At 36.6% G+C, this 18,728-nt stretch overlaps 1 protein-coding gene across 2 annotated transcripts in view; it reads right to left on the reverse strand.

Moving 5' to 3' along the window:
* Positions 1 to 18,370, reverse strand: part of kcnip1a (Kv channel interacting protein 1 a) — a 47,775-nt gene extending 29,405 nt beyond the window's left edge. Inside the window, exon 1 of one of the 2 annotated variants that reach the window (XM_042737938.1) lies at positions 17,763 to 18,370. In XM_042737938.1, the coding sequence (XP_042593872.1) occupies positions 17,763 to 17,850 (88 nt within the window). In that variant the 5' untranslated portion in view covers positions 17,851 to 18,370. Of the gene's footprint in view, positions 1 to 2,723; positions 3,163 to 17,762 lie in introns of those variants that run through there. The other variant, XM_042737939.1, reaches the window with a different exon arrangement.
* Positions 18,371 to 18,728: the final 358 nt, after the last annotated feature.

Here is an 18,728-nt window from a genome sequence, read left to right on the forward strand (position 1 = left end):
CACACACACACACACACACACACACACACACAGTAGCTCACTGAAATACTTCCACTTTATTTAAAGGAATGTGACCAAACGGAGCCAATCTCCCATAAAGCCCTGGGCCAAAAGTGCTTCATTAGTATGACGTACACAGACAGATAGTAATCTAGAATTTATTTATTCATGAAAGCTAATTCAGCCATTAGTTATTAGTAGAGGAGACCTGTAATCCCACAGCACAGACCTCTGTGTGTCTGGATACCGATACAAAAGCACAGCAGCTAGTGATCTGAATGCTAATGTGGCCCTGGACGCGGCTCTTTTACTCGCCGCTAGTTAACACACTCACTGACCAACAAATCACATTATATAAGCAAAGAGACTATACCTGAAACGTTCAGGACATATAGATATGATATGATCAAAGGGTGGAGGTGAGGACTGACTTCAGTTTGCTGTTCATACAGACATTATTCAATCCGTTTCAGTCTGCTATTGTATACAGGACCATTTAAAAGGTCACAACTGACAATTATGGTTTTCAATCCCAAAGACTGACATGAGTGCAGCAGACTATAAACTATTATATCAGAACAAAACAAGGTTCAACACAAACGTTACATTTGACCTTTCAATTATTTTTTTGTATTCTTTTAGTTCATTATTTGCTGTGTGAATTTTGTATGGTTTTCCATCACGAGGGGGTCTTTTTTCATTCAGAGGTGGATAGAAACACAAGGATATATAATGTTTAAAATTATGTCTTACTTGTAATAACAGAATCTTTTTGAAAGTATTTTCATACTTATGATGTCTGCATTCAAAGTCATTCAAATTTTAGGTAATATAATCAGACTACTTTTGACCTAACTCGTTTATCACATTGATTTAAATAGGTTAATTTTGTACCATATTGATATAAAAATACAAAGAGAAAGGAAATATATTCCATTCATTGTAATTAACAACATAAAGTGCATTAAACGTTATATTGTGTCAAGGTTTACCAAACTGGGGTTCATAAAATTAACTGCAAGGGTTTTGTAAGTTTAATGAAAAGCTTATAATTAATTAAATCATAAAAATGTAAAATTAAAATAAGTCATTTTAAAATAACATCAATCAAATAAAACACTTACTAAAAAAAATTAATTATTTTATTTGTTTACCTATATGTCATGTGACCATTAACTAACGTCAGAGAACCTGAGAACATGCAAATGTGATAATTATTAAAATATTTATTTTAGGTTATTTAAGGTGAAAGAGCTTCAGATGACAAAAACGTTTGGGAATCCCAACATTACATGCAAATAAGAATAATTAATTTATTAATTAATAATTAATCCTTAAATGATTTTTTTGTAGATGCAGTGCTCAAATGCAATAAAACATAAAATTGTATCTTTTTAATAAAAACAGTGATAATAAAAGAAATTATATAAAAACTGAACTCTGTACTAATGTAGAAGGAAACATTTGAAAAGACTTTCTATAAGCAGTAGGCTATTTTAGAAAGGAACATTTAAAAGATGAAAAAGAGGAATTTGGGAGATTCAATAAATTATGAATAATGTATTGCTATTGTGTTAATTATATGTAGGCTAATCATGTAATCAACAAAAAAGTAACTTTAGACTGATTAGGAGTATTTTAAAATGTAATTTCATCTAACTAGAAGTACTTGAATCTGATTAGGTAATCCAGATTATATGTAATCAGTTACTACCCAGCTCTGTGTACCACTGTGAATGAATCCAGCCATCACACAAACCTAACATATTTTTTTATTTTCACAAAGCCACACACAGAGAAGCTGATTTAATGCTAGAGTGAATACCATAACCTTTTATAGACCGTCAGCTCATTGTGTATTTACACAACGTCTCGTCCGGGACATTGAGAGAAAGCGTGACGAGAGAGAGAGATCTATGAGTGAACGCCGCTCACACACATACGTTTTGCCATTGTTTTACCTGAAGAAACACAAACAAACTCCTACAAGCCAAACACATAAAAGCATTTCTGGCTCATTCAGATTTGCTTATAAAGGTGAATGCACTTAGTGTAGTAAGAGAACCTCGTATTCTAGAGCATATCATTAAACCAGTGACATTCAAACAGCATATGACAAATGCTTATTATTGCATTGCCTAGTTGAGCATCACTCTCATCCTTAGTGATCTGATCAAATCTCTACAACACTATAAAAAATGATTTTTCTAAGTTTTACGTAAAACATTATTGGATTACATTATACAAGAAAATACAATTTCATTCTTCCTTCTTCAAAATAACATTTTGAATAAGGTCAGCAAGTACCTTGCTGTTTTTTTTTTTTTTTTTGATTAAATGTGAAATTCACTAGCCATTTCTGAGTGCAAATTGTTTAGACACCATATTTTTCTTCAATCTGAGTGATCAAGCACACCATTTTCATCCGCTGGACCAAAAAACAGGTGAAAAAAAAAATCCACAAGGAAAGCAAAACCTAAGTCATATCTACAGACCAGAAGATCACAGAGACGCTTTTCACTGCAGACGATAAACAACCACCTAGCAACCACCCAGAAAACCCTAGCAACCACATAGTAACATGTTAAAAAACACTGAAAACACTTAGAAACCTCTTAACAATGAAAGTTTTCCCTGTGCACCAAAAAACGAATTTTCTCCAGAAAAATACCAAATAAAAAATCTAGCTGTTTCAGTCATAAAATGCAGAGAAATGCTCTTACCTGTGTGATAGTTCACCTGTTTGCTCTGCATGGAGAACGCTCCCATGACAAGACCCATAACTGCTGTCCGCCACTACACACCTGTAGCATGAGACAGCGCCGCGCTCAGATGAGAGCGAAACGTGTGTTTGTTGCGATCAGCGTGTGTGTGTCTGCACTTAAATTGTAGATCCTTCCTCTCTCTATCCTCCTTCATCAATGCATATTAATCTTTCTCTCTTTCTGTCCGTCCAAATCTCTCTCTCTCTGTCTCTCGTCCTCCCACCCTGGAGACAAATATAAAGAGAGTGAGAGAGAGTTAATGCCAAAGAGGAAGAGGACGACAACCAGGGAATGAGCAAAACCTCAGGAGACAGAAACACTCTGGCAGAGGAATAAAGAACAGAGGAAGTGAGCGAGCGATCCTGGTGTGTGTGTGTCGTCATCTGAAAGCAGAAACGGCAGCCCAGCCTTCAAGACAAAATTGAAAACACTTCAGAAAATCCATCTCTCATTATCCGCTCATTTCACAGGGCTCAACGCGAAGCTTTTCTAGCTACTTGTATTTTTAAGGCAAGACAGCACAGGTGAAAAGGGTAAAAATGACAACCAGTATTTGATTGATTAATCACAGTGCATTAAGATAATTGGATTGCATTACAGGTTTTATGAAATGGATGTTAAAATATGCAGATTGTCTAATTAAATATGCACAATTTTGCATACATTTCCAAAACAGAAATTGGATTTGACTGGTTTTGTTGACATATATTTACAAAGGGGATTTAGAATTTCTTTTTATCACTCCATATATCAGAAAATACCATTAATAGCATGAAAAAAAGTGTTTTGGAATAAAATGTTCTATAAATCAGATACATGATAAATGAACAAGCACTTCTGTAAAAACTAGAATATAGATAGGAATATGTACAGTAAAATTTTTTTTATAAATGATTACAAAATAATTTATTGATTTCTCTGTACACTGCTTGAAACCATTTAAACTGTATTTGATTTTTGAAATTAAAAAAAACTTTCTGACATTTATTTCTGTCATAGTCTTCAGCTGGTGTGCACTAGATGGCCACCAGAGGCCATGTGCTCTCCTGTGTATTGTCTGACCCGTCCATCTTGTTACCTCATTATTATGGGCTGTGATTCTTTGGGTAGACAGCAAATCGATTCGATTCACGATTCATAGGTTTTCAATTTGATTCAAGAATGATTTTTGCAAATTCAGATCGATTAAATTTGATTCGATTCGCAATTAAATTCAATTCGATTAACGATTCGATTCTGCATTCTTCAAGTGCATTCACAGGATTATATAAATGCTTCCTCTAAATTATTTAAATGCTTAGTTAGGGGGCACATTACACAGCAGTGTTTATGATTAGATAGGTTACAGAAAAATAAACCACTTTTGTAAATTTTTAAATGCTAGTTTTGCGCAAATCTGTAATAGAAACGCGCCCAGTGAGACGAATGGAGAGCGAGCGCAATCCTGTGACAGTCTCGGACAGTAAATATGATTAGTGTCCAAAATAGATGATTCACCATTCAAAATCCATGTTTCAGGGTCGATGCATATGCATCGTCAGAATTTGTAATCGATGCATTGAGAAAACGAGTGAATCGTTACACCCCTGTGTAGTTCCCCAGTGCATCTACCAACCCACAAAACGCGAAAAAGAACCCAGTAATTTTTTTGCCAAGCTTTTCCCTGCAGGCTTGTGAAAAACGAGCCGACCCGTGACGTAGATTATTAAATTACCACCCCTTAATCTGCAAGTCACCCACAGTGTCGCCATTGTGTTTTCGCAAGCGACAATGGTGTACTAGTTCTAACGCCATGGCGAAAGCTTGAGCAAAGCATGCTAAGTGTTCTATCTTTGGTTACATTGATCACATAACACAATTAAAGGGGTCATATGATGCTTTTTCAAGTTTTTCTTTCTCTTTGGAGTGTTACAAGCTCTTGGTGCATAAAAAACGCCCCACTGAAATGGTTTGTTCTTGGGAAGATTTGCATAACGCCACCCAAATACAGAGTATCTGAGGAATGAGCTGTAAAGGCACAGCCCTATTCTGGAAAAGGGGGCGGGGAGCAGCAGCTCATTTGCATTTAAATAGACATGCACGAAAACAGCATGTTTCTGCCAATTTTTAAAATGATATGATTAATAATCTGTGGGGTATTTTGAGCTGAAACCTGACAGACACATTCTGGGGATACCTGAGACCTACACTTACATATTATAAAAAGGTACATAATAGGCCTCCTTTAAAAAATGTGTAGATGTTCTAATAATAAAAATCAAACTTCCAAAAACAAAAAAAAAAAAACAATCAAAAATCTACAAACCTAGTTACTGTTCCTCAAAAAATCTCCTCAAAAAATAACTTTGTACAGTAGCTGTCTGGACTGGAACCTTGTAAACACAACATTGAGACTAACATCTCTGACATTGAGACTGAGGCCATTTTGTGCAGTGTGCATCAAGCGATACATGAATGATCTGTCTAAGGCTGAGACAAAACAATATGAACAAAGCATGAAAAAGATTGATTGTTTGTCTGACTGAAGAAAACTGAGCTCAACTTAAAAAGACGAAAATAAACTCAGAGCAGAAGCTAACACTACTGTCTACAGATCATCAGCACAGACAGACTGTGGACAGAAGAGTTTGAAATTAAAGACAATAAAATTATACACTTAAGAGCAGCTTGTCTGCTTTGCACAGCTCTATATATCCTTTAAATAGAGCATAATTAGTGGTGTTTAAGAATATCAAACATCACTATAACTATTACGTCTACTCAAGGTTAGTGATTTAGACCAACCACAACACTAAATAATAATTTAACCTCATGTGTCTTGAGATGAGGTGTGTTATTACTTTCCTAAAGGATATAATATTTTCCCCTTGCATGCAATGGTCATTTGAACAATCATATTCATGACAATAGGCTCTGTGACTCTACGATCATCTGTCGGACACATGCTATGGACATCTTCTGGACTGAGGCAGATATGAGCTTTATTCTATGCCCTATAATATATATTTAATTCAAAATGAATCATTGATATTTTGGAAATGAATGTTTCAGATGGACACAGTCTGTCCTGAGGGCTGCTGGTGTGTGTGTGTGTGTGTGTGTGTGTGTGTGTGTGTGTGTGTGTGTGTGTGTGTGTGTGTGTGTGTGTGTGTGTGTGTCTTGTCAATCTTGGCTATGAATGTAGCACAAAACTTCACAAAACAACACATTCTCACAAAAAATGCACCTACAAATGACACTACAGAGAATTTGTGAAAACACAAATACACATACAATCTCATGATTCATCTCACCATATACAGTACAACAGTGCAGCTAAATTCAAATCCAGTTCTGTTCACACCCAGTTCAATTATTTAGAAGTGGCATGATATATAAACAAATATATTATTCACGAACAAATGACTCTTATGAGTCATTTTCTTTTATTGAATGAAACCCATGAAGAGCAACCAGTGCAATTCGGTTCAGGAACAGATGAGTCTTACAAACCAGTTATTTTTAGTGAATAAAAACCATTTCCCAAAAGCATCGTTAGATAACTATGGTCCTTAACTCCATTGAGCTTTATTTGTAATGGCGGAACTTGTGACTATAGTTGCTTTTGAGAAACCCACCCCAGAGCAATCACTGCAGTGCGATTCACAAACAGATGACTTGATCGTACTAGATGCTTCACTAAAAAATATTCACAAACCTATTCAGTGCAAATTACTTTTTTAGTGGATGAAAATTATGCAGAGCGATTAGAGCAGATGGATTCATGAATAAAGAGCACATACATCTGCAAGATGTCTGTTAAAGATCACTTGATCTGGAAAGTGTCTGCTGTGTACAAACATCTGACAGACGTCTGTAAGATGTCAGTTTTACATACATTCTAAATCATAAATATTTAATAGACATCTATTTAACATCAGATACCTACATATATATTTAATACAAACAAACAAACAAAAAAAAAAATATTTCAGATCAAAATTAAAACCACAAATAAAATACACCTCTACGTAATGTACGTGTGCTATCGACTCTTACGAGTTATATGTAGTGTATCAAATATAGGCCTAGGCTATACATTGTGATCACAGTAGTCTGACTTGCAAACAAATAACTCCTAGTCAGGTATTTTTGTTGAATCAAAATCATTAGCACAAGCAGTGTAGTCTGATTCCAGAACAAAAGTCTCTTATGTATGGAGCCCTGCACATGGCATGCAGGAAAAAAATAGTAGACAAAATCGTGTACACAATTTACTAATTCGTTCCCTCGATTTGCTAAATCGCGCACACGATTTATAAATCGAGAGAATGAATTAGTAAATTGTGCGCACAATTTAGAAAATCGAAGGAACGAAATAGTAATCGTGTGCACATTTTGTACATTATTTTAATGAATAAGTAAATTTTGCGCACAATTTATTTATTTTTTCTTGCATGTCATGTGCCGGGCTCCGTACTAATGAACTCCCTATTTTAATGAATACTTCAAAAGAAATAGCGGTTTGAATCAACCTGACGAATCACTTGCTGAATTGAATCCATCAGACATCAGACTCAATCAACATCCGAATCACTTATTGAACAGCAAGTAAATCATTATTTTGGGAAACAATGATAACTTCAGTGACCCTAATGTAAATATGTATGTATGCCAATATTTTTTTCAAAACAGAATTAAAGACATAGAAACTATGAGAGTGAAGTGTTTTGATGGCTCACAGACTGAAATAAAAAAGAATGCCTTGTCCAGATACCCACACTTGGGGTCTTGGCTACTTGAGAGCACATGTGCGCAACGTGAAGTATGTGTGCAAGATTGTCCCAGGTCTTAAAAATGCCAAAGCGCAGTTCACCTTAACACACACTAAATCCATACTATCTCAAATACCACTCCGGAGCCCTATTCGAGGCTTAGTGTATCCCATCATGCATCATGTTTTGGAATAAATCGTGAGACTTTATGCCGAGATCTCGTGAGCGGTCACGGAAACCTTTCCGATGTAAGTTAAATATTAATAATAATCAGATATTGCATATAATTCGGTAGAAAAACAAAGTGTTGCACATTTTACTGGTGCAAAGCTGATGAGTAGTGGTGATATTTAATTTGTACAACATTTGCAACTGCTTTTTATCACTTAATTAGAAGCACCACAAATTAAATTATGTCATGTTATAGGGACTACTGAACAGATATTTAGAAGTTGATTTTAAAATGCAAAGTATTTAAAACATAAAAACAAAGCTACAGTATGTAAACACTTGCATTTTTACAACACTATAAGTGTCCCATCAGGTAATGAAAATTCTACACACACTTGTGGTCTTCATCCTCACTTGAACACTTGGGTCAAATACAGGAAATACGTCATATAGTCAAGTGTAAAGACTGCAAGTGTGGGTATTTGGACAAGGCATCTATCTAGATCCCATGAGAAGAAACCGTAACCCCTCCCTGACAGCAAATTTTAATTAATCACATTAATGATGACAAATTACCGTTTCAATTTCAAAGACAAGCACTCCCTGCAGGCCAGAGATAAAACGATGTACAACAGCCTTTTAAATCTGACTCGGTGAATACAAATATCCTCCCGTCTCATCAGAAAAATGCTTTTGAACTATGATTTTAAAATAATAATATTTATTTGGCATCTCAACGGCAGTACAGTTGGCAAAATCTGTCTCCTAACTAACTAACTAAATAAATAAATAACAGTTCCCCCAGTCTTTTATGATTGCTGGAGTACATTGGGAAGTGATCATTATCCAATTTTTACAGAAATAGGTATAAGAAATTAAATAAATGAGTCATGTGGGTCAGAAAGATGGGTATTTAGTAAAGCAGATCGATGAAATGATGGGAATAATTAATGGTGGTGAGGAAATACAGGAATTAAATCGAGTAGTTTTGTGGAGTTATAATAGAAGCAGCAAAACAATCTATTCCAAGAAGTTTAGGGAATAGGAGAAAGAAGATAGTCCCATGGTGGACGGAAGAATGTGGGAAAGTAATAAAAGAAAGGAACAAAGTTTTTAAAATACTTAAAAGAACACAATTTTAACCAAGATTTAATCAAGTTTAAAAAGATGCAGGCAAAGGTAAGAACTATTAACACAGCAAAAATGGAATATTGGACATCATTTTGTGAGTCAGTGGGAAGAGAAACAGATATTTATAAAGTATGGGGCATGATAAGGAAAATGAATAGAATTAGGAGAGAGTTTAGATATTCTACATTAATAAATAATGAAGGCACAGCTGTGACAGAGAAGGAGAAAGCGGAAATGATCATGAAAACATTTGTCAAAATCCATAGCTCGGATAATGTCAACGAAAGGATGAGAGGAAACAGTTTTAAGATATAGAGAATTAATAATGGAAGATGAAGAGGTAGATGATATACTTAATTTGCCATTATCAATAGGGGAATTAAATAGTGCATTAAAGGGATACTCCATCCCAAAATGAAAATTTTGCTGTTAATCACTTACACCCATGTCGTTCCAAACCCGTAAAAGCTCTGTTTGTCCTCGGAACACAATTTAAGATATTTTGGATGAAAACCTGGAGGCTTGAGACGGTCCCATAGACTGCCAAGTAAATAACAGTGTCAAGGTCCATAAAAGGTATGAAAGTTGTCATCAAAATACTCCATCTGCCATCAGACATGCAATCTGGGTGTTCACAGAGTGCTGTATCCAAGCATGTTAACAGAAAGTTGAGTTGAAGGAGAAAGTGTGGAAGAAAAAGATGCATGACCAATCGGGAGAACCGCAGCCTTATGAGGATTGTCAAGCAAAATCGATTCAAGAATTTGAGTGAACTTCACAAGGAATGGACTGAGGCTGGGGTCAAGGCATCAAGAGCCACCACACACAGACGTGTCAAAGAATTTGGCTACAGTTGTCATATTCCTCCTGTTAAGCCAATCCTGAACCACAGACAATGTCAGAGGCGTCTTACCTGGGCTAAGGAGAAGAAGAACTGGACTGTTGCCCAGTGGTCAAGTTTTGTATTTCATTTGGAAACCAAGGTCCTAGAGTCTGGAGGAAGGGTGGAGAAGCTCATAGCCCAAGTTGCTTGAAGTCCAGTGTTAAGTTTCCACAGTCTGTGATGATTTGGGGTGCAATGTCATCTGCTGGTGTTGGTCCATTGTGTTTTTTGAAAACCAAAGTCACTCCAACCGTTTACCAAGAAATTTTGGAGCACTTCATGCTTCCTTCTGCTGACCAGCTTTTTGAAGATGCTGATTTCATTTTCCCAGCAGGATTTGGCACCTGCCCACACTGCCAAAAGCACCAAAAGTTGGTTAAATGACCATGGTGTTGGTGTGCTTGACTGGTCAGCAAACTCACCAAAAAATAAACACAAACAGAAGGCCACTTTTTGTCAAGAGGAAAATGAGAAACAAGAGACCAAAAAATGCAGATGAGCTGAAGGCCACTGTCAAAGAAACCTGGGCTTCCATACCACCTCAGCAGTGCCACAAACTGATCACCTCCATGCCACACCAAATTGAGGCAGTAATTAAAACAAAAGGAACCCCTACCAAGTATTGAGTACATGTACAGTAAATTAACATACTTTCAAGAAGGCCAACAATTCACTAAAAATGTTTTTTTTTTTTTAATGGTCTTATGAAGAATTCTAATTTGCTGAGATAGTGAATTGGTGGGGTTTTTTTAAAAGTGAGCCAAAATCAACACAATTAAAAGAACCAAAGTCTTAAACTATTTCAGTCTGTGTGCACTGATTGAACATTTAATGTGGTTTGATGAAAAACTCACATTTAAAATACATATTCAAAGAATTGTTGATAAATGTAAAAGGGTAATGAATGTTATGAGATGTTTAGTGGGGAAAGAATGGGGGGCTGAAAAGATGGCTCTAAGTATATATATGGGTTTGATACGATCTGTATTTGATTATGGGAGTATAATGTATCAATCTGCTGCTAATACTGTTAAAAGAGGTGGACAAAATCCAGTCAATGGCATTAAGATTATGTACGGGGGCGATGAGATCTACACCAACTGCTGCCTTGCAGATTGAAATGGGAGAAATACCTTTAGATCTTAGAAGAATTGAACTGTCACTAAGATATTGGGTCAATATATTAGGACACAGTCAAGAACACCCAGCAAGGGTAGTTCTAAAACCTTTCTGTGGAAAAATGAAAGAAATAAATCAAAAGTTTTGGATGGGAAGTGCCTAGAGTGGTAAAAGAAATGGAAATTGGTGAAACTCCAACAAGCCCTACAGTTCCATGGACAACAATCCCTCTGTGTTTGATATCTCAACCTACGGTAGATATGACATTGTTAAGTGAGAGAAATAAGGGTAAGTTAAAATCAAATGTTCAAATAACACATAAGTACATTCATGAAAATTATTATGGTTAAGCACAAATATATTCTGACTAATCGAAAAATATGGAAGACAAAGTAGGTGTGCCATTCAGTATCCCAGATCTTAATGTCAAAGTCAGTAAAAGAATCACAGATAATTTGTCAGTTTACACTGGTGAAATGATTGCAGTTTTACTGGCATTGCAATGGGTGCAGGAAAATAAGCCAATGTGGACACACATATGTCAAAGTTCATCTTTAATTACAATTAAAACATGTCATTTGGAGAGCAGAGCAGATATAATGATTGAGATTCTTCAAGCAATGTATAGGATCCAGATGATGGGAATTTATGTAGCTTTCTGTTGGGTACCAGCGCATGTGGGAGTAAAGGAAATGAGTTAGCAGACGAATGTGCAAAGGAAGCAACAAAGAAAGCAGACCTAGATATGCAGATAAAGTATGATAAGAGTGAAATTAAGTGTTTAATCAAGCAACATGTGAAGAATTGATGTCAGAAATATTGGGAAGAAAAAAGAACAGGGAGATGGTTTTATAGCATTCAAAGAATTGTTGGTAAGTAGCCTACAGAGTAACAGGAAGAAACAGACATGAGGAAACTATCATCTCAAGGCTTAGATTTGGTCATACTGCTCTTAATAGCAGTTTGAAAAAAAATGGGGAGACATGAAACTGGAAAATGTGAATATTTTAATATGGAGGAAAATGTAGACCATGTTATAATGTAGTGTCCAAGATACAGAAAGGAAAGAAAGATACTGACTGATGTCCTCAAGGAAAATAAATAAAAACTTGAACATTTTGGGGAATAGCCTAAATCAGGGGATAAAACTTTCAGTTTTTGTTAGTTAAAGAACACGTGATGGTATAATAGAATTGAACTCAATTGAGACAAGTGAAGCCCTAAAATATCTATTCCAACAACTAACAAAACATAGACAGTAAAAGAAATGGACACAGCGACCCCATTGGAACTCAATTGAGACAAAATAAACAAATTTATACCTAAAACTAGCACTTCCGTTTCTGAGGCGCAGACTCAAACGAAGCTTGATGACGTCAGCAACCTGTCTGACAGATGTAAACCTTCTAGTAGCTGTGCGTGAAAACTGCCATCGTTAATCTTGCAGAGACGGCGAGTTTGCGCGGGGAGTTCTTTGGTGTGAGTGAGCAGGAGTAAGTATTCTGATTAATTATTTTGTATAGTATTTTAAAATGTAAACGCCAGTACGCCATATCTCTTGACGTCTCCCCGATTGCCTGCGAGCTTCTCCTCCTGTCTGTACGGTAATTTTCTCTACTGTGCGACAGAGAGTCGAGTGGTTATGACGCAATCGTTAGCCTATTTTTACCAAAACTGTTTTTCTACGGGGCCATAATGTAACATAGAAGGTAATGGAGCCCTTTATACATTGTCGTGTATCTTTAGAAAAATAAATGGGACAAATGGAGTCTTTAAACGCCTCAGATGTAAAGTTATTCGCTGTCAAAGTGACGCAAAAATGAATGGGAGTCAATGGGATGCTAACGCAAGTGAAGTTCTGCTACAAGATGGCGACACCAAGAAGAAGAAAACTTCACAAAGACACCCCAACAAAAGCGGTAATGCACCTAAAAGTTGTATGCCATCTGCCATTAAACACCAAGAAGAAGAAGAAGTCTCACAGAGAGCTGAACAAAAGCGCACCGCTGCCACCCAGCGACAGACTCACGACTTACAGACTGTGATTTCAACGCCAACAGCACACAAGACTATTATCAACACGCAGATAACACGTAGTGTACATGCAAATCTCAACAACAGACGCATTTTTAAACAATTAAACAAGACGTTTTATTTACAAAAACTGCAGACATAGCCTGTTACTCAATCCCATGCAATGCACTTACAGCGTTCTCGTGTGTGTGCTTATAACATCAACCGACAGTTCTGGCAGTTAATTTAGGGATTTAATTAAATAAATCATGTACTTACAGAATTCATTATGGATTCAGCACACAGTTGGGAATTCATTCTGTAATCCAGTGTGAATTCGTTATTTTGGCCTTTGTGTCACAGATTTATACACTGAAACTATGTAGAAGTAGAATGCAGCTATCTGTGGCAGGTTGTTTCTAATTCGTCAGGAAGAAAGGGTCTGAATAATTATTCTCAAATTTTAATTCTTTCTTTGGGCCAGGGTTAAAAATCTATTAACATTTCTCAGTCATTTCTCAGTGCTATAAATGATTGTCTCAAGCATCATGGAGACGGCCTCATCACATGATAACTTACTTTTTTCAGCGTTGGCCAATCACTGCATTACTCAATGAATTAATCGCTTTTGATTACAGAGTAATGCATGGCTGAATTCGAAAAAGCATACTAGTGTAGTATATACTCATACTATTCCTATTTTTTATTTTTGTATTATTATTTGTTTTACTTTATCATTCTATGAAAGTAGCCTAGTAGGCGGTTCCGATCAGCATTTAAAAATAATTGGGGCTGATTTCTAAACGACACAGGGCCAAAAATCAAAGAATCTTAATAAATTAAGAATACATGGACTGTAAAAGCTGTATGGACTCCCAAAGCAAAACATATTTTGAATTTACAGTAATACAGTATAAGATTGCTGTATGTATCCAGTAGATGGCGGTATAACTTAAAAAAATTAATGCATTTGAGTGTTATCAGCCTCCTGCTGCGTTTACAGGCAGCCAAAGTGAGTTCAAGCTGTGAGTTTAAAGGTAAGATAATAGAGTGTAAGTAATGCGTGATTACAGGCTTCAACATACACTTTAAAACCAGATCTGTGCTAGCAAACCTGTTCATGACAGAGCCCAGAGCCTAGAGCACTTTATCAAATATAAAATAGGCTACATGCAAAACCGTGGAGAATGAATTTCATGCACCAGAGAGGCTGAAATTGAAAAGTGACATTGTTAGAAGTGAACGGTTTGTGCAGGGAGTTTTACAAAGCGGTGGTGAGGGAACGTTCACCTGCAGCAGGTGAAGATGATGAGAGGTTCTCCATGCTGCGGGAACGGAACACGCTGGGTCGGGAATCATTAAAACCAGCAGGAGAACTGAATTCAACCACAGAGATGGGAAAGATATAGGAACAGCAGGTTCGAGTGTCTACATCTGTCAGTCATAATGACTTCAGTAAAGCGCGTTTTCAAAGAAAAACACAAAAAAATTGTCCTTAATATTACTAACATGTAGCATGGTATTTTTTAAAGGAACCTACCATATAGGCCTACCTATTATATGTAGTCAGCCGATCATTATTGGAAAACAAACTGTCCATTTATCACTTACTGCACACCTACTTACACATTAGATATCGACAAAACGATAGATAGATAGATAGATAGATAGATAGATAGATAGATAGATAGATAGATAGATAGATAGATAGATGGATGGATGGATGGATAGATAGATAGATGGATAGATGTAGAATGATATCTATCTATACACACACACACATTGTGGTTGTGACCTTTACACACACACGTTGCTGTGACCTTTGTCATGGTAAATTTATTTCAGTATGTTTGCTTTATAAATATAGAACACAAACACACACACACACAGAGAGAGAGAGAGAGAGAGAGAGAGAGAGAGAGCTGTCAGTTTAACTGTTATCTGGGTCTGGATGATATCTGCCATTGCCAGAATATCTCCTGAGGTTAGTGCACTTAAAAGGCAACAATGCAAATACAACTTCATACACTTTCAATGTCAGGAAGAGAAATCACACCACACACAAAAAAAAAAAAAAAGCTGTAAAAGCCACAAGAGTCGTGTGTTTTCATCCCATCACTGAAGGAAATGAAAACGCACACACACACGCACACACACACACACACACACACTTGTCTGCTTCGGCTCAGGGCTCCACAGAGATATCTGTGTACCATCTGAATCTGAGGAAGTAACATTACTCCAGAGTCATCCAGTATAAGTGTGTGTGTGTGTGTGTGTGTGTGTGTGTGTGTGTGTGTGTGTGTGTGTGTGTGTGTGTGTGTGTGTGTGTGTGTGTGTGTTTTCAATGCATCACTTATGGCCTGAAGTCACACTAACAAATACATTCTACATAATATGCAATGACAAAGGTAGAGAATGGAAATTGCTTCGTGAATGAATGTACAGTATGTGTACAGTACATGGTCACATGTCTCTTTAGATGCCAAAGACTTTGCCTGCAGGTTTACAACAAAACACAGTGATTGTTTGTATATGTGCAAAGAAACAGCCTCAGGTTTAAAGAGAATGTTCAGATTTTCAGATTTTCACATGCATATGTTTGCATGAATTTCCGCTATAATTCTTAAAGGAAAGAACAATCACAAATGAGATCTCCTTCATCTCAATGAAGAGCATCTGAAGTCTCCTGATGTTTCTGAGAAAAAACCCCAGTAATCCCTCAAATGATCTGAGCTTCTTCACATTCAAACTCAAATCTCAAAAATATTTGCCTGTTGCAGTCAAAGGTCAGAGATCACACTATATGAACTCAAACATTTCTCATCAAATGATCTGAGCTGCTCTCCACATTCATTTTATAGCTCTATACTCTCACTGCATGACAAATATTGACTCATTTGTGTCCCAAGGAATTATAGGAGAAACGTAAATCTGGTGCTTCAGTTAATCTTAAAGGGGTAGTTCACCCAAAAATGTAAATTCTGTATTACTCACCCTCATGTTGTTCCAAACCCTTAGTTCATCTTCAAAAGGCAAGTTAAGATATTTTTGATTAAATCTGAGAGCTCTCAGATCCTCCATAGACAGCAACACAACTGAAATGTAGTAGCTTCATAAAAATACGGTTGAACCTCTGATGTCACATTAGGGTGGCCATATGAGCCGTTCATATGGGACACGTCCTGGCCAGGATTTTAATATTGCCTAAAACATCCAAATCAGTTTGACCAATAACATGCAGGTATTGTATAAAATCGACCAATCGCGGGGCTGTGTGTGAGAAGGTGAGATCTACAGGGAACGATCAAAGCAATGCAAATATGTGCACGTGTTTGTTTATTTGTCTGACTTGAAGCATCGCTGCACACTTATAAAAAAAAAAAACACCAAAGTAGGTGCGAGAGCAATTCGAAAGCATAAGGAGCCATCTGCTCTGCTCTCTATAGCTCTCGTGAATGTCACACAATGATCGACCTGCACAGTGCAAACAGCCAAAACCTGGATATTTAATGAAATATTACAATCCTGGCCGGGACATGTCTCGTATGAACGGCGCATATGGCCACCCTATGTCACACGGACTGTTTTTTACAGATGTCCTTGCTACGTTTCTGGTCCTGGAACATTTCAGTTGTGTTGCTGCCTATGGAGGGTCTGAGAGCTCTCGGATTTCATCAGAAATATCTTAATTTGTGTTCCGAAGATGAACAAAGGTCTTACAGGTTTGGAACGACATGAGGGTGAGTAAATAATAACAGAATTTTCATTTTTGGGTGAACTATCCCTTTAAAGAGCTCCATTATGTGTCTTTAGTTCTAAAAGGGCAACATGTGGGGAGTCTGATTTTAATAAGGTATTAGTAGGTTTTAAAAATTACAGATTAATAAAGTCTTTAGAAGTATTTTTCTTTGCTAGTTCATATTAACTAATTTTAAGAAAATGGAACTTTATTGTAAATTGTTACCATTTGATGCCTTTGGTTTCTTTTTTCCAAAAATTTTTAACCCATGATATGTATGTATGTGTGTGTGTGTGTGTGTGTGTGTGTGTGTGTGTGTGTGTACTGTATTTTGTGTTTTCTTTTAGTTCTGTTTGGCAATTGGCAGTAAAATCAGATGGTAAATCAAAGCAGTAAAGCTATCACACTATAACACACTACAACACACACACACACATACACAAGACCACTTTCAAGAACACACTGAATGTGTGATTGCTCCCCATAGGTCTTTGCTCACACATAAAACAAACAGTCTGCTTTTGTAAACAACACCATTACCTCTATTTCTCCCTCATGGCACTCACTGTGAGTGTCATGGCTCAGAAACACACACATAACTGTAAATATAAATGTAAATCACACACATGGGTTCATCAGACGTCCTGCAGGATCTCTAGACACCTCCAATATCCATATTGAGACTCAGAGAACTTATAAATCAACAGTCTCAAGGCCTTTCTTTATGATGGGCTTCTTACTGGAGGAACCACTGATGGTCCTTGGAGTTCTTGCAGAAAGTAATAGTTCATCAGGTTTTCTGATCTTTATTAAAGGTGCTTATAGAGGTTCTGCAGAAGGATCCATCTGTGCAATGATCTGAGGAACAAATAGTGCCACTATAATCTTTTCATTTTAACACTGACAATGTTTAGAATCTGTTATTGCCATACTCTTAATATTACTAAACTAGTATTTGATTTTAAAGAACATACTAAAGCATCTGGTGTGAGATTTACTTAGAAACTGTTTTCAAACAGAAACTGCTAATCAATTTTACTAATATTTACAAATAAGGCAAGCAAAGCATTGAATTAAACATAACATTTTTAAATAGAAAGACTGAAATAGTATTTTCTTGTTTTATACACCCATCATTTCACCCATATTTGAGTTATGTGTGGATTATGTACACATTTTCATACCTTTAATGAGAGTTCCCGTCACCAGTTTGCTCACAGACAGAGCAAACTTCACTAACCCATGTTTGCAGCGCCTGGCACAGCCGGACATCCTCACAATTTCACCTGGTGCGAGCTGGTAAGTCCAAACCAGTTCAACCAATATTCAGCTCAACAACAGATCGGACAGACAAGGAACAGAGTAAAATTGGACCATCAGCAAGGAGAACCAAAATCCAGGACATTAGAGAAATAACTGCAAGTGAACAAAAGTTACATCCACAAACTCAACTGAGAGGAAGCTACAGATGAGAAAAGTCTTTGATTGCTTTCTACAGGGTGAAATCCTGTTCTTTCTCCAGAGAGCTCAGTTTCCGCTCAGATAAAGGATGAACAGAAATCAATGAAGGTAGTGTCCTCGCTTCTCCAAAAAAAAAGTGCAAGAAGGATAGTAAAGAAGAGAATGATTAATTAAAGAATGTCCCTCTGATGAAGAGTGATGATCAGCTGCAAACTGACGCACAGACTGATTTCATTGGCTTTTATTCCCACCCTCTCTCTCTCTCTCTGTGCTGCAGAGCACCGTTTCACTTCCAGCACTGCTGTGTGTGGACGGTTTCCTCCAAGGAAGGACGGTTCTGTATTACTGTATGCGTTTTCTCTACCGTATCTCCTCCCTCTCTCTCACATGCTCTGCCCCTCTGCTCTTCTCTACACTCTGCCCTTCTAAACCAAGGTATTGCATGGATGAAGAATTTTACTGCAGTTACACCACTAAAAAGAGATATTGTATACTGCACTGTTAAAGTAAAAATAAAACTAATATATTTGTAATAAAATTACACATTTCTATAATAAAACTTATTATAGAAATGTGTAATTTTATTACAAATATATAAAACTGATTCGAAATCAGTTAAAAATCATCACCATTTAGCGGCAAACCATTGTTTTGAAATGGTTAAGATGTAACAAGATAATTTTGGCTGT

The sequence above is a fragment of the Cyprinus carpio genome, chromosome B14 (genome assembly GCF_018340385.1).
Source record: "Cyprinus carpio isolate SPL01 chromosome B14, ASM1834038v1, whole genome shotgun sequence".
In the NCBI taxonomy this organism is placed as follows: Eukaryota; Metazoa; Chordata; class Actinopteri; order Cypriniformes; family Cyprinidae; genus Cyprinus; species Cyprinus carpio.